At 31.4% G+C, this 17,933-nt stretch overlaps 2 protein-coding genes across 6 annotated transcripts in view; both read right to left on the bottom strand.

Annotated features, from left to right (window-relative positions):
* The window catches only part of LOC130441806 (vasoactive intestinal polypeptide receptor 2-like), a 106,600-nt gene that overhangs the window by 30,768 nt on the left and 57,899 nt on the right, over window positions 1-17,933 (bottom strand). For 4 of the 5 annotated variants that reach the window (XR_008909637.1, XM_056775600.1, XM_056775602.1 and 1 more), the window contains exon 1: window positions 2,806-2,850. The exons of the other annotated variant lie outside the window; for it this stretch is intronic. The gene's annotated coding sequence lies outside the window, so the exon portion shown is untranslated. Of the gene's footprint in view, window positions 1-2,805; window positions 2,851-17,933 lie in introns of those variants that run through there. 5 annotated transcript variants of the gene reach the window in all.
* On the bottom strand, window positions 8,113-9,956 carry LOC130441807 (cilia- and flagella-associated protein 298). The gene is made up of 4 exons (XM_056775604.1): window positions 9,801-9,956; window positions 9,422-9,656; window positions 9,134-9,341; window positions 8,113-8,386 (listed from the first exon to the last, which is right to left on the bottom strand). Exons 1-4 carry the CDS (start codon window positions 9,954-9,956, stop codon window positions 8,113-8,115), a joined length of 873 nt encoding a protein of 290 aa, XP_056631582.1.

Here is a 17,933-nt window from a genome sequence, read left to right as displayed (position 1 = left end):
GCTGATTGGTGAACTGAAACATCAATTAACATCTTACTCTTTTGAAGTGTCATTCTTGGCCAAGCGACTAGCTGAACTCACTGAATTAGAAGATGCAATTGTAGAAAATCACATTATGAAATCACTGCTCATTAATAAGTATGGTGAAAATGTTTTATTTTCATATCCGAGTGACAGATCAAAATAATCATTGGTGTTTATGGGCAATATACCACTGGATGAAGTCATTGAAAATATGCGTACCGTAAATTCAAGAAACTACTGTTCAAGTAGCTAAACAACTCCTAAAAGAAATATTAAATACTAAAGTAATACCAGATGGATATTTATGTGATAAAATTTTAATTGAACAAGTTTTACAAAAAGGTCAATTACCGAATACCAAATGTTTATGCAAACATTGTTCAGTGCAAAGAATAATAAATTAAGTGAGAATTATAATCGACGAGCTTTATCAGTGTTTTATGATGTGTATTTCACGATTACTGAAAAACAGACTCCAAAGCATATAGCTTTAGCTCAATCTGTACATCATTTGACTCGATCAAAACAATTAATCGTTATATTGAGTAAATGTGGGCATTGCACCAATTACAAAGCATTAAAAAACTTCGATAAGGAAGTAACAACGTCAATTGTGTGTGAAGATATAGACAAAAAATTGCTTATTCCTAAAAATATAGTTCGAGATTCATTGTCAAAATAAAAAAGATGATAATTATCATTTTTTACTTTATAACATATGAAAATTTGATTTTCTTGAATTAAAAATTTTTTTTTATCAATAATAATTGTTTTTATTTTTAATTTTCCTGTTGTTTTTTACTTGACTAGCTGTAAGTATCTTTAATCATAAAAATCAATTGGATATTCTCACTAAAACAGTCGTTATAATGATATCAAAGTATGTGTTCAGTCCATTTACTAGATGTCTAAGGGGGTGGGATGTAAAAAAAATTGACCAATATTGCTCCTGTCACCATCCAGAAACATAATCTGCATGCTTTTCTGGGTTCCAAACCATACACCGAATGTGGTCCTCACATTTTGCACACTCAACTCCATTCAGTGCCCGGTCTAATGAACATAGATGAAATTGAATCTTCAGAACGTCAATATAAATTTTAAATCTAGAAAAACTTAAATTACCATCAGTAGACAAATTTCAAAGAAAAATAAATATCGATACAAAATAATCGAACTAATTAAAATAAATAATAACAGAAAAAAGTATGTTTTAGCATATCTAAAGGGATTGTTCTGAATCAGAGGGAAACTACTTTAAATAATCATAGCATGATGATCCGGATCAAACTTTTTGTCTAAGTTATTTGGACGAATATATAAATCTCAAAGGGCGATATGGATGTAATTTGTAACTAAAAGATTCAGGCGTACTTGGGCATTAGTTCCACTTCCATATAACATAGACATTTGGCTGTCAAAAAGATTTGACAATCGCTCAAAAAACGCTCATGTCGATTGGTGCAAAGCATTGTTGAGAAAATTCAATTGCAATGCTTCTAAAAATGTCTGGTGACGAACCTTGGATCTATGCTTCTTAATGAATCCAAAATTAATCAAGAATCGATTGTTTGGGTTTTTCAAGATCAGCCAAATCCAACAGAAGTTGTTCGCGCACGAAGCAAATAGTCGCCTGTTTTTTCGGAATAAATGTGGTCACCTTTCCATTAGAGCAACGTAGAACGGTTAATTCTGATTGGTATATCAGTATTTGCCAGAAGATTTCAAAAAAATCAGGCAAACCAATCGCATAAGGCGAATCATTCTTCATCACATCAATTCAGGCTCAGTTCAAACGAAAACGTTTTTGAACAATCAAAATATAGAATTGATGGGTCATACGCCTTGTTTGGTACCCAATGATTTCTTCTCATTCCTGGAGATCAGAAATAAATTCGTTTACACTTGATTTATTATAAATTTCCGTCTAAATCTTAATTCAGAGCGATTCCAATATATTTATAAGATGATTTTCAATATTAATGTCCCGAGTGCATGTCAAATTGTCGATAATTTAATTTTCTCTAGTACGCGAATGCGCACGAGAGGAAATTATGAGACAATTTGACATGCACGAGAGGGCATTTTGGCAGGCTATTTCCTGAGAAAAATTTAATTTAAAATAAACAATAATTGTTCCTTTTCTTAAAATATAAAATTAAAACCAAATGATGTTTATTAATCCTAGACGAAAATTTGGCACTAGTGCAAATTATCGAAAATTTGCACTATCTTATTCTAATCAATCAAAATTGACACTTGTGACAATGACATTTGTGACATCCATGACAGATCTATCATAGACATCACAACCCACAGATAAATAAAGTGAAACAAATTAAAACTAAAGAAATACTATTTCTTTACATCTCCCCCACCCCCAAGTGAGGCAGATCTGAATATAATTTTCTCTTCAACTCTTTACATGTTATCAACTTTTCTTTTATGACTTTTCTTCAGTTATACTTTTGTTATTAGTGTATCTATCTCTGATTTTTGAATATTGTTTAAATGTTCCATTTTTCCGTCAAAATTATCTTTTTTTATGTGCTCATTAAAGGTCACTTTGTATTCTTCTTTGTAACATAACTTTTGAGTTATCAGAAAATTTTCGTTCAGAGTTGAATTAATTTTTTTTATTAAATCCAATCCAATTAGAAAATCATATTTGAAATTCTATTCATCCATCACATATACATATAACGATTTTTCAATGTCAAATATTTTTATATTATATATTTTGTGAAAGAATTTTAGATTTTGTACAACGAAACAACTTACTTGTCTAATAATACAAATTTAAAAATTGCGCCAACAGAAAGTTGACCACTAAACCACAACAAATAAAAATTATTTGTACGCGACGATTCTCGATATAACAAAATTGAAGTGATCCTTAATAATTAGATCATTTGCGATAATCTAAATTGTAAACATTACCGAGTCAAGATATAAAACTGAAATAATTACTGGGACCTATCACGATATATATCCAAATAAATCTTGAAGTTTAATCCCTGTCTTGAGTACAGGGTGTTCAAATAAAAATATTGTTACACATCAAGATTCAATGAGTTATTAACAGATATCAAGAATTAACAGAAACCAAGTATGATATCTTTTGCTGTTTATGAAATGTCTATCTATATATGTTTATTGAGTTCTACCTTCGATTGTTTGCTGCTTTCATGATCAATAGACCTAGAATATGATTATGATTTGCCTAACAGTTGCATTAAAAGTGTTTCTATATCTTCTACTTTCCCATATAATATTAGGGAGCTTGGTAGAAATGTTTAGAGAAGAAGCCACCAAGGAAAAACCATTCTCAAAAAATAAATCTGGGTCATGCCTCAGGATGAGATACCGAAAAATTTAGCTTTGAGAAAAAATGTACCTCATAGAACTGGAATAGGAGTGAAGGACTTTGAACTAAACACTCTGAAAGCCTGAAAATGCAAGTATTTCTACAGAAATATATGCAATTTAAAAATGTGTTTAGTCAATCTAGAAAGGAATTCTGGCAAACAGTAGATTATCATTTTGACCGATAGCCAATCGGCCATTAGAGCTTTAAGCTCCAATGTCATAAACTCCATATTGGTTCGGAAATACCTGGACAAGCTAAATGAGCTTGGAACCCTCCAATGGATTCAGGGACACATCGGAGTGGAGAAGAACGAAATAGCTGGTAAACTCGATACAATAGGAGCGAACAAACCCTTCATAGAACTTCAACCCTTTTGTGGCATCGGCTACAAAATAATAGGAAAAAGCACTGGAAAAGAAGAAGCAAAACCAATTATTGGGACAACCTACATGGGCTAAGACAGACAAAGACATTCTGTGGTAACTATTACCAAGGAAAATCTATTGAATGATTCAACCTAGGAAATAACAGAAGACTTGTCGGAGTAGTGTCGCCTCAATGGACACGATAGGATTAGCAGAGATTCCATCGTGCAGATTCTGTTACGTAGAGGACGTACTCTCTGTCCACATTGTATAGGACTCTATGGAACTCCATAACACTATACCTGGGAGCATTTGAAATAGAAGACCAAAACTTTCTATGTGGAGGAGGATCAATAAATCAAGTGTAAACACTGAGGATACACAGCAAAAAAATGGGACACAATAGATCATTTGGGCCACAGTGCACATATAAGTTCTTTAGATCAATTTAAGAACAATTGTGAGTATTCAAGAGCTCTCAATAGCTGCCTAATCACATAAGCAAAAGCAAAGTCCCAAGGAAAAGGAAATAATCTACCCAGCCTTTTCCTCAGAATAACTCCTCCTGAATTGAGTGTACACCATTATTACAGAGTCTGATCATTTGTTGTATACATCTATTACCTACCGTTACCTTAAATCGCCTGTAATACGGCTCCCAGCACTAGAATGTCACATCATTTATCCTAAGAGAACAAAACCAACCGATCCACAACATGCAATGTATTGCATCAAAGGTACCGTTTCTGATACCTTTTGTTTGTTTGGTGAACTATACGTGAAATTGGCCATTTTGAAGTGCTGAAACCTGAAAAAACTGTTAACGGTTAGTTTTATCACCTCCATATTTATATATTTATTATTTTGATATGTCAGATATAGTAAAATGGCTTAGAAACGTTCATATCGCTAAAATATATTCAGAAATGTATAAAACGGATACTGAAGATGAGGTCTAGATATGCGTGGCATCACCAAGATAGTAAATGATGCTGAAAATATCTAAAATTTATTGCGAAATAAATCCAAGGAACATACGCTAATAAACATTTAATAGAATATTCAGGAAGCATAATAAGTCCAATAAAAACACAATATACATAAAACAAGCAACTCAATAAATGAAACGGTGTTTAGAAAGATAAAACTAGATAATGCTAAAAGTATTGTTTGTGGTTCATTAAGTTTATAATAAGTATACACTTATATGAAACAAAGTCTCCTTTTTATTTGTTTTTGAGCTCATAATTTGGGCTTACTACTTAAGTACTATTAGATAGATTTTTTATTAAAAGTAGTATCGGTTCCGTCGAAGTTTATAACAAATGATTTAATTAAATTTTACACTTATACTAATTAATATTGAGTAATTTGTAGTACCAGTTACAGAACTTGAGGCCCACCTAATTTTTTTGTGCTTTTAAGAACTTATTCTCATTTCACGATAACGTGTAAGTAAACGAAAAAAACGTATGGGGATATTCTGTTTTTTCAAGGACCCTACATATGACATATTTTTGTATTTATAGGTGGGTCCATAAAAGATATAAATTTCTTTGTTGTACGTCACAACTATGTGCAAAAATCTGTACCGGAAAACAAATAATGATAAAACGTAAATTATTGCGTCAAGCATTTCTAATTGATGGCATTATTGAGACTTCGTTGTTTTAATCACATAGAGTTTCTTCGTCCAGCACCATCTCCTCGTGAGACGATAAATAACGCCGAGGGATGTTGCACAAAATCATTCCCTTGCCACAGAATAACGTAAAAACAACATTAGCTTAAGTAGACTTCGAATTGATCGATCGTCCGTCTTAATAACCAGACTTGACCTCCAGCGATTACCATCGATTCCCAAATTTTAGTAATAGATGATTTTCTTCTCGTAATGGAATCGTATATGTGGTAAATCAGTGGTTTGCCGAGGTTGAACAATGTTTCTTTCGAGGAGCTAGGACATCAATAGCAAAAATGTGTTAACCTCAAATGTTGAAAAATAATAATGATATATTTCTTATTGTGTGGGTCAAAAGCAGAGCAAACGGATCAAACCTAGTATGTCACGAAATCTACAGAGGTTGGTTAACAATATTTTCCAAAATATTTCAATAAGTTTTTGCAAAGAATTGGTTCAATTCTGGCGTTTCATTTTCAGATATTAATTTCAAAATGGTTAATAAAACTGTGACCCATATTTTCATTTAGATATATATATATAGAAAATCCCGAAGGTAAAGTGGGGATAATACTTTCTGCATCTGTCTCACGAAGGAAGTTACAGGATTTTCTTGTCAAAAACTTGTGAATATTATTCTCCATATCCTGCTGCGTCTTACTTGGGTCACCTAAAGATAGGTTTATTTCAGAATTCAGTATTTTTGGGAAAATATTAATTTATACTTGTGTACTAAACACCATTGGTGAAATGAGTGATCAAATGTAGACTATTACACAATTGTTTTGTAGTATCTTATCTCTGTTTAATAAGTTACTCATAAATCATTCAACCTAATCAGATTGTTCTTTATGGGTTAATTATAAATTATCGATTAAGGGGATTAATATTTTTTTGTAAATATCTTGATAGGGCCTAGTTTTTATGTGTTGAAGTATAAGCTCTTTTTTATTCAAATCTGTTCTACCTACTCGATATTTCTTTAGTAAATTCCACCTGCGTTTCCGTTCCCTTCCTTATTTTATTTTTTTTTTGGTTGTAGCCCTCAACTGAATTTTCTGCTGTTGGAGTGGATTTGAGTTTGTTGTTTGTGATGCACCGGTTGACCTCCCAACCTGGCAGCTATAGAACTGCGGAAAAAAAGTAAAAAAGCCGAATGGCATGTTACACAGTAATGAAAGTACTGCCCTAAGTCTACTGACTAACCTTCCTGAAATACTTTTATGAAGGAGAGCTTACTCATTGAATGAGTTTCTCTTTAACCTTATTTACGACAATCTTGAGGATTCCATTCGATTATACGCTATTAAGAATGAATGTACAAGGTGATTTATGCGTCAAGGATAATTGTTGACTGTTATAATCATTGCCGCTGCATTAAAGTAAACAAACAGCTGTATCAACAGTTGTCTTGATAAAAGAACCTCTTGTATCGAATAGAGATTTATTCAGTTCATTCGTAGAACGGACATTGGATGCTCCCCAAACATAAATAAGACTTGTTATATAGCCAAAAATATAACAGAATAAAGTGTAATTTTATTTTCCCCTTTTTTATCCAATGAAGCTTTTGATGAATTTATTGCGATCTTGACATATTCTCTCCATAGTATAACTTTTGAGATATTTCCCAGTAGAGGGACAAGATGAAAACTTAGTATTCCCAAGGAAGATAAAAACTAAACTTTTCTTCTGGGAAATATATATCGAACAGTTTGACAACTATTCTGAAAACGTTTGTTGTTAGAAAAAAACAATCCCTTTTTATTGGTTTCAAAAAATATCCTTTCGTTCGTCTTGATCGCAGTATTCGGTCTGTGATTTCAGCAGGCTTAAAAGGTTGCCATATATTCCAAATAAAAGAACAAATTTATTATATTTACAAGTTTATTGCTTGAGAAATGTATATGTTTAGTTTCGAATTCAATAAATATTAGTAACTAAAGCGGAGTTTTCATAGAAATAGAAGACACAGTGAATCTACGAATTAACGTAAAAGAAGCTTATTTAAACAACTAAATCACAAAGAAACAACCAAAAGGACAAAAACCCAAGATAAGCATGTGCAGTCATTTTATTTCACTGTAGCTAAGGATGAGGTGATACTCTATTTTAGTATCAGCATACAACTTTAATCGTATTAATTCATCGAAAATTAATTTCAGCATTATTAGGGAAAAATGTGTTTTTTAACAGGTAAAAATTTGACGTTTCGACTTGTTGCGGTCTTTATCAAAATATTACTTATACTGATTGGATAATTTTTTCCTTTCTTTTTCAGTTGTTATTTGTTAACGTTAAGTAATATTTTGATAATAACAGTAACAGGTCTAAAGTCTAATTTTTCATGAAAATTTCTTTTATAAATTAACGATTTTTTAAATATTTATCAATTGTTAATAGTGAAAAATGCCCTATAGTTTCGACGACATTTTTACTTGCTTATTGCAACTCGTAATTTAATCATATACTTATAGGATGCAAGTCATTTCAATTGAAATAACTCGAATATAATATTAAACTTATAGATATATTTTTTATCTGATCGTGTTTTTCAAAAGCAGAAAGAGTATTGACGACTTCAAAATTGGAGTTTTTTGAATAATGCAAATTATATATATTAGTATTATAATAATTACATTTTTAATTTATTGTATTTGAAATTCTATTAACTATGGTCGCCAAGAAATATTATGGAGTCCATGAAACGCCTTCTTTAAATTTTGACTATCAGCCCAATCAGAATTCAAATAATTGTCGTCGTCATCTTTATCAAGCTTTTTCAGTTCTTCTTGCCTTCTATAAGCGTGGAGCATGAGTTGTTTTCGATCTTCTTCACTCATTACAGGTTCTCTTGCAGGCGCTCCCGAACCTCTTTTTGATATTTTCATTATTACTCTGCATTTTTCGATTTTACCAACGTAATCACCCACAGTTTTATTGTCCCTTAAATAAAAACAATTGTTAAGAAAATTTTCACATTCTTATCCTTGCTAAGACACAGAACATATTTTATTTCATTTAATACTAAGAAGCTGGAGTTCAAATAAATGATTATCTTGTGATCAAATTTGATCCAGACTAAGCAAAAAAAATGTTTACGTATTTCGGTACAAATCTTTATTTCAGCCTTCAAACAAGGCTCCAATTTCCATACATATGTTGTAAGTCTCGATTGGGATGGCTTGCAGAATCGTAAGCGAATTACTTTTTATTGCTTTAGACTTATGGCACGATCCCTGGAGTGGATTTTTGAGTTTCGATAACAGGAAAAAGCACAAGGAGCCAAACCTTAGCGAAAACGTTGCATGAGCGCTACTCTGATTTGGTGCTTGGTCAAAAAAACTATCAAAGTTATAATGGAATATGACAGCGCATTATATAGGTGAAAAATACAAAAATACCTTTTCACACTCTTAAATTAATTCAATTCAAATCGATTTTCAACCGATTTTAACATGTTTTTTTAGACATCAGCTTATTTTAAGAGTGCAATTAGTTAGATTGTTGAGCAGTTTTAACGTTATAATCATAAACGTCTGGTCACCAGTAAAGCTGCGTTGATTTAGACAAGAAAATGTTACCGAAATGGCTTCAAAATAAAATCTGTATCTACATCATTTCGGAAACAATATCAATTATTTCTAAATCTATCGACAAACATTTGGAATAACATCTAATGAAATAAACTACCTGTACATCTCTTTTCCACAAAACCAGAGTTGAGCAGTAACTGGATCTATAACATCCAACGATGCTTGAGTGCCTGAGAGATCTTCTATATTTTCAAACTCCATCCGAATAACATCGTGAGGTGGCAATTTCATGGGATAAACTATAGTTACAGCGCCCTTCAAAATATTTATAGCTTCCTGTACGGTTTTTAGAGTTAAACATTTGTCTAAAATGAAAATGAACACGAATTACGTATTTCGATCGTTTTAGGTAGATAACCCCAAGAAAAATGGATGAAAAAAGTACCTTGTATTACCAACTTTTTTGTTACCATATCTCTAGCTTCTGCAATGGCCTTTTTAAGTACCTCTTGCATATTTTTCTTAGGTTGTTTTCCGTTTCTTCTACCTATGGGATCTTTGTTCGTATCGTAACCGCCACTAGGTATACATTTTTCTCCCCAAGTATCAATCAATTTCATTTCTTCAACTTGATCTTCCGTCAAACCTAATATTTCTGGGGGATACAGAGTTCCGTGTTTCTAGAGTAACGAATTTTGGATATTATATATATATATATATATATATATATATATATATATATATATATATATATATATATATATATATATATATATCAAAAATTTCGTGTAAGTATTTAAAATTGTTTATATATTTATATTTACCGATAATTCTTCCATTTCTCCACAAATTCTTTCTATTTTGAGTCGTCCATTATAAATTGCTACTATGGACGTAACCAGATCCTCCACTTTAGTGTTTAATGTAGTTTCATAGAGAAATTGGCTCTCATCCTTATGTTTCACATGAATTATAACCATTTTTAATCTGAATTAAATATTATACTACTAGTAACTGTCAAGGTATTCAGAAATGTTACGTTGTCAAGACACAGTTTTGTCATTAATTGTTGCCATGGAATCACTTCAAGTCAATATTCACAAAAATAATAATTGTCCTTTTTCTTTAAGCTTATAATAATAGCTATAGTATTTTCGGCAACACCGATCGTAGAAATAAACTATTCTTTTACATATCCGCTTGAAGAAAAAATAGTATGTCACTCAGAGCAGAAGACCCATTATAAAGTTTCGCCCATTTTGCACAGCCTCGCAGTGCAAGAAATCCTTATTTCGGTTTTTATTTGCTTTGTTTAAAGTCCATGATTCCGCTGCGAATTGAACATAGCCTAATGGGCATTAAAATCAAATAGTCTTTCGCTTATTCTAATTTCCTTTCCTTCCAAATTCTCTGATTTTTTCTTGGTTATCCTACAGTCCAGCATTCAGTATAATATGTTGTTTAATTTTTATTGATTATTGATTAAAATCAGCTTGTTCTTATTTCCTACTAAATTTTTTCTTCGATGGTAACAATTTTTTACCAATATATTTGCATCATGTCACTCTGATTTTTCAGTTGCTCGACGTGTCTACGCACAGCGCTTCTAATATGATATACTTACGTTTTTCGTCTTTCTTTTCGTGGGGTGAATTAATAAACTGTCTCTTCGTTCTTAATTTATTTACACACTATACAATACACTTAACTTATAATAATTTACTTATAAATATCACTTACTTTTACTAATTCATTCTTTTCACTACGACTATTTATTTAAAACTAAATGGCGCTACATAACCTTATTCATATACCACAAATAGAATTCTACAAGGTTGTATGACAAAAAGAAACACAAGAAATAAATAAATAGACTTTCCTAGAAATTATTTGAAATAAATACTATAATAAACCGCCTTCTATAATAAAAAGTCGTCCGTCATTTATAAATCACAGATTATAGGCGCCACGCGAATTCGCCCAATTTTAAAATTCCACTGCAGCTCTACAGGGCCGGCCTAAGGACCCATTTTGCGAGCATGTTGGTAACAATATATTTCAGTATCAGTGATAATCAGTCATAGTCTTTCTTTTTGCTTCTATTTATTACTAAAGGATATTTTGAATTCATTTTAATGATGAAGATGAAGTTATATTTGGTTTATTTCCTATGCTTTGATTATCGCAATAGTTAAAGAGACATAGTATAATATCTTTCCGAAAAAATTATCCATATTATCTCAATTCGTAAGTTGTTTTTCCTTCCTCTTGAAATTGGGATTATTTATAATATTGTTAGTATTATAATGAATTTTCTTGTTTGCAGTTGTTGGCTCCCAGTCTGATGTTATCTAACTTTTCTTTTGTCTTACAAGTAATTTGTTCCTAACACCGATTATGTGTTCCAGATTATTTTGTATTTAATTTTTCTAAAAGAGCAGTCGAAACGACTTTCGAAGTAGTTTATTAGTTCCGTATCATTTGGAAATCTTCCGTTTCTAACGAGTAGATTGTCTTTTATCGTAAACGTATTCAGTTCTTATTTTATATCCATGTTTTGCTTGTTTTTGATTCGTATATTGTAATACAATATAAAATATTTCCTATAAAATTTCTCTCTCTGAAAGCACTACTTCAAAAAACACGTATTTTGTTCTCATATTGATCAGTTTTTTATTGTTTGGAAACTGGCTCGTTCACAAAGCTGAAAAAGCACAGAATAAGCACAATGTATAGGTTTTCATACATATTAAAATTATATCGGATTATGTTAATGAGTAGTGTGTTTTCATTTTTCAGCCTTAATCTGTTTAGTTTCCCGTACCGTGCTGCTTTGTACTATTATTCATTTGGAAAGTGCGTGGAGTGATAAATCATAATCTCATTTATAAGGACAAACTTTTTTAACTAGTATAAAAACACTAAAACATTTCAAATACTTAACACTCGACTATAAACCATGAGTATATCTAATTCATGGCATCATTTGTGTTAGCCGACGAAAAGGCTTAAGTACATAGTTCTCAGTTTAGATTCATTGTGATATTACAACCAAATCATCAACTTATTGAAGGATTTAGAATCTACTTTGTGTATAAAGATAAATTGAAACAGGTCGATATTAATTTTTACGATCTCTCATGTGAAAATTCGAAATGTTTGTCGATTGAATCGTTTAGTTCAAACCCTCCAATATTAGTTATGAAAGATTTCATGTCATCGACGATTCCAACATTTCATACCTTAAATCTTTCATCTTAAATGTACTATTTCTTCTAACGACCCCAAATTGAATCTATTGGACTCAATTCAGAGTGATAAGTGGGAAAAGTAATTCTGTGTGTTATGAAAGTGCAGGTATTTTATTTACAATCTTACTCCATAGCTTTATTAGATTTAACTGAAATCGCATCAATTTTCAAAAAAACTTTTTTTAGGCTTATTGAAACGCCCACCTTTAGCGGACGGATATTATAGGCCAGTGCTAAGTCCTACCATGTGGGTTTCTCTGGGAGTTAGTAGTCCTTGCCTACCAATATTTAAATAAGAAGTTTTTAGGCTGGCATTCCGTTTCTTGCCTTTTGTTATAAAAAATATAATACAAGAATATTTCCGTTTTTTGAGAATAGGAAAGATATAACATCGTGTGATCCTCATCATAGTTAAAATCATGAATATAAAGATGTTTTTCAAGTTTCCCACTTACCCATGTAGGAGCCCCCATACCTCTTATCAGAGAACCTATCAATTGGGATCAGAAGGATCACACTTTGAGGTCGTCTTTAGTCCTTATAAGTCATCTAAGAATTTAGAATAGAAACTGATGCCGGGATGCATTGTTCTTTACGTGTGTGTGTGTGTGAGGGTTCATGAAAAAGTACTGGAGATTCGTACTTTTTTGGTAAAGGGCGGAAACTACATGTCAATAAATTGTGATAAATTTTCATAGTCTTGAATCTAACCTACCCTAACCTAACCAAAACGAGCAAAGCCAATATTTATATTTTGACTTAATCTTAATAATTTAGATTCAGCATTTTCTGTATGGAAAGTTTGTACGTTCTTGTTCTTGAGTTACATTTATCATTTTTTTTTACTTAAAACTGAACTTGCCCTTCTGAATATAATTAGTAAGTATTTTTGAGATTGTCTTATATTCAGTAGACATGTTTATTCTATAATATTACTTTATTATTATTAAATTGTCATTTCTGTCTTCGTCGAGTCGTAGACATTACTGAAATAAAAATAACTTCATTTAAACACGAGAAATGTGAGAAGTCAGTCTTTTCTAGGCGAGCTTAAATTGTTCCAGAAGTTTCTGAAGGAAATTTGCTGCTGTTGATTTATCGTAGTTGTTATTAGATTATTATTTTATATGAGGATATAATAGAATGAAAAAAGACGTTGAAAACTTCTATGATCCAATCAAATCAGAGAATCAAGTTTATGGAATACAGTTCAATGATGCGAGAAAGCTGTTCAAGTATTTATTTATTTTATTGGATTTCATTCTATTCGATTCCTTCTTCGAGACTGTCTGGGAACATTGGATTAGTCAGAGTTAGTAGAATTTCATATTTAGAGCCACAGACGAAGATGCGGAGAAGATATATACGAGGGATTATTACTAATTACAATTAATTTATGGATAATTACTTTCTACTGCATTGTAATAATGTTACAATTTGTGAAAAGTGAATTAAATAAGACTGTTCAAAAATAAAAGTACAGCCGGTGTACGAGAAGGAAGTGAAGGTACTTAGGACGATTGAAATTTAAATTGATTTTCAAAGGCAAAGAATATGTCAGTCATATCGCGAAGAAACAAAATCGTTGTCCTATTTTTTAACTAGTTTGACTTGTTGCAGCATTTAATGAAGCTAAAGTGCAAAATATCAAAAAGCAACACGAATCATGTTGAAAAATGAATCAAAACGATTGACAACTGAATTACCATGCGTAGTAGATTACCGTGTAGTTTTTGATGTGTTCTGGTTTTCATATACTCCCAATAGATTTCATGTGCATTATCTGATAAGCAGAAAGCTACACAATTGATATGAAGTTTTACATTTCCTCGATACATCATCTGCCAGTAAAGTTCTTGCAACCATTTTTTCGAATTCATGTGGTGTTATTCTGATCCATTACTTAACCGTGGCTAGACCATCAATACAAATCGTTTACAAGGTTTTGTGAATCAATAAGATGTAGTTGGCCGATAGGAAGGAAGCAAATTTCTGCATGAAAATTCCAGAAACCCAAAAGTGTAGTTATTATTACTTCTTTCTGAAGTTGGACTAAAACTGATACGATACGATTTTTCAGAGAGTAATATGAAAATAAACACCAAAACCAGGTTATCGTTTTCAGAGATTGGAGTTGATCAGTTTCCTTCTGAAGACGATAACTTGGTTATCGAAGCGCGCGTCAGTCGATGTAATTTTGTGTGTTGGTATAAACATTGTATTCAGTATGAATATCACCAACAGTTTCAAAAATTCCACCTCAACTAGATTTCACTCAATACACTCAAGTATTGCGAGAGGACAAACCATCATAACGAAAACATTATTATTGAATTTAATATGCCTTCTGCTATAGAGAATCGTTAATAAAGACATAACATAATATTTGGTTTATTATCAATAGTATCGAATGAAAATAATTATATAAATTAATGATATGTGGAATGATATTACACATAGAGTCAATTTGAAATGGTATCATCACCCTTTAAGCTTTGGTCCATATAGAAAGTTTAAACGTATATTATGTTCTGCATGATCTATGAAATAAGAGAAATATGATTAACAAAATTTATTTCTTTGAGCGAATCATATATAGGTAAATAAACAATCTTTTGAAGCTGGACCCTTTGCATTATATGGAACTACTCTCTTCGAAATGAATGGTACACACAAGCTCTAAAATAACAAATAAATAAGGGGTATATAAATATTTACAACCAGAAATTGTTTTAGTTCAGTATTCTACAAGTGAAACGACGACAACATAAAATAAGTATAATTATTGGAAAAAAATGAGATTTGTGTGTTATTTTGAGATTTACGACATTCGTTCACCACATTTTAAATTAATTTTATCCTCTCGACCACAGGGTTTTATCCACTACTTCGCCAAGTCTTTTTTTTTTTTGGAAAACAAAGTATTTAATACCCATTTCTTTGGTATTTCGATTAGTGTCTCTACATGTAGCGACGGCATTATGATATCATAATAAAAGGTACAATCTTTTAAAAGAAAACAAAAAAACCTATTAAATACGTACAACTCCAAACTAATCTTAATGGCCAAGAAATTCTAATTCCAGTGTGACGTCATGCGCGATGCGTGTCAAATTTGAGCAGACGTTCAGCGTATGTGTATCGTGATTTAAACTTAATAAAGTTCTTTTCAAGCAAATGGAAAGGCGAATTACAAACAGCATCACAAATACTTTTCACAGCTACTTATATTCCTTTTCTTCAAAACGATTTGATAATTTCAAGTCTACTATCCGCATTTTTGCAAATACTTCTCACCTTTATTCAATTCGGTTGACAGCGAACTGAATAGACTTTTAGAGCATTCAATTTTCCAATACCTAATATCGTGAAACGAGTTTGAGTTTTCAATTAATTGTCATATTCACGTTAATGGACATTCTAATTTGAATCTGACAACTTTGTCTTTCTATGCTTAAAGTTTTAATTTGATTGAACTAGAGTTTTTTTTACCATCAAAGATTAGTCAAATCTAATAATTATAGAGGCGTATTCAATGATAACATGTTTTTATTGTACGATGAATTTTCACTTAATAAAAAGGAGTTTTAGAAAAAATTGTGCTAATTTTCAGACTTCTAGCGATATTTGTTTATTGATGTTATTCTGGAATATTTACAAATCTAAACTTCAATTTAAAAGTAACAGGGAACTATGTTTTATTTAAAAATAATGATCAGCTATAAGGACAAGATATTATATTTAACTGTACATGTAAATAGGTTCTGACAAACAATGTGGTTATTCAAATGACAAATTAAACAACAAAAGTTCTTGCCTTGATTTCATTGACCAGATATTGAAACAACTATTGACTTTGTACAAATCCTTTGTCCTAATTATTTGCGTAGAAAACTGCAAATTTTGAATCAACCCTTTGGAAATACTCTGTGTGTAACCCTTCCCTTTAAGTTAAAGGTAACATTATCAACCATTTACGAATTCTTGGATAAGCTATAGACGACAAAAGGAGGTATGTGATTATCATTGAAGACATGTTAACTTACAACTATTCTCTTATGCATAAATTTCGTGACTTCCATCCCCCTATATGCTATTAGTGTACGCAGTCACAAAATGTCTTCCGCCGCAGGAGTCTTCCGAAAGATGTAATATAGAACGGGGTAGTTCTTATCCAGCTCTTTATGTCAAATAGATAGTCAGAAGGTCGCGAAGGTGAAAACATCAAGCGTCTATCTTCGGAGGAAGAGGAGACGAGAAGGATTGAAAGAAAGTGCTGAAGAGGCTCTGCACTCAACTTTAAAATCAATCAAATGATTAGATGATTAAGAGAGTCGAAAATTTCACCTGAATCTTAAGTCCTCATTATGAGCCATGCTACAAAAAGTGGACCCTTCGTATTCTAGTCGTAATCTGCGGAAGAGGTGCTTAAATTCAGGCGCTCTTTAGGTACAAATGTGTCAGAGCATACTTTGTGAAGCTTTATTTTAATAACATGTGTCTCATACCATATTTCGATATATAATCTTACGTCTTTCTTTTCTGGATTTTTCTAATTTAATTTATATAGTCAAATTATTACAAGCGATCACTTGCAATAACCTATTGATCGACAATTTAGAAGTGGAAACCAATACTTTACTAATAATTGATATCTAACTGTTGACATCAAAGTTTTCCCAAATAGTACATGATATCCAGTCCCAGTGTATCAACAATCTTTACGAAGTTTGCAACGAATATCGTTTCAATAATCTTTGGTTAACGTTGTTTACTATTTTGTTTGGAATAAAGGGACAAATTATGCTTTATTCTTAAAGTTCTCGGTCTCTGACCTAAAGTTTCAGATAGTTAGTTCTACGTCTGGGGTATCATAAGAAACCAGCGCGCTTGGGGTTATTTTCGAACTCATACTCTTTAAACACGTTTCGTACGATCGGAACATTCTTGAAATAAAAAAAAAACAGACAAATAATATCACGGCAAAATTTCGTTTAAATTCTAACTGAAAAAATAACATTATTAATTTGATATTCGAAATTAAAACACCCATTTTAATAATGGCTATTTTATATAATGGTTTTCCATAAGAGCGTTTTGATAAACATTATTCTTAGAATCTGGAAATTAATATTCTGTTAAATAGCTATATTACATTATTAAGATTAAGCTATAAACTATGCATTTTTCCGAAATACTTGCAGCTGTTTATTTTACCAATAAGTATAATAGGGAAGATATAGAATTATTTGAGTATGTGGTTTATACATACAAGTAGTTACTGAATCTCACGCACTGAAACGTGTTAAGAAAAATCTTCTAAGTCTGACCTGGGTGCAGAGGTAACCCCGCTGTTTTGAAATGATTTTTACTATGATTTCTGGGTACTTATTTAGGTATATATAACTTTAGACGGCTACTACAGTCTTAGTATAATAAAGTAGTTATATCTCTGTGTTAAGCCAATGATTATTGATCTCTTCTACCAAGAGAACAGTTAACTAATTACTTTTCTCATTGTCAGGTTATTGAAATATAACTAACAAGTGATAAAAAAGGTAAAATTTAATTTAATATGTTCCTAAATAAAGAAGTTTCCATGATAGTAATTTTACGAGCTTTGATTTTTTTAATTGGTTTACAGTATCTCATAAACACATCATGGGAACAAATTCGTCAAAGGTAGGCAAGTCAAGAAGTTTGATA

This window comes from Diorhabda sublineata, chromosome 3 (assembly GCF_026230105.1).
Source record: "Diorhabda sublineata isolate icDioSubl1.1 chromosome 3, icDioSubl1.1, whole genome shotgun sequence".
Lineage (NCBI taxonomy): Eukaryota > Metazoa > Arthropoda > Insecta > Coleoptera > Chrysomelidae > Diorhabda > Diorhabda sublineata.
The sequence above is the reverse complement of the archived record's forward strand: the minus strand, read 5'-3'. Positions and strand labels throughout refer to the sequence as shown.

What these genes read in the sequence shown, in the direction of transcription:
- LOC130441807 (XM_056775604.1), bottom strand. Translation starts at nt 9,956, where the DNA reads ATGGTTATAATTCATGTGAAACATAAGGATGAGAGCCAATTTCTCTAT. An exon ending in GAGAAATGGAAGAATTATCG is followed by an intron (nt 9,657 to 9,800) that starts GTAAATATAAAT and finishes TCGTTACTCTAG; the next exon opens with AAACACGGAACTCTGTATCC. An exon ending in AAAAAAGTTGGTAATACAAG is followed by an intron (nt 9,342 to 9,421) that starts GTACTTTTTTCA and finishes TTTTCATTTTAG; the next exon opens with ACAAATGTTTAACTCTAAAA.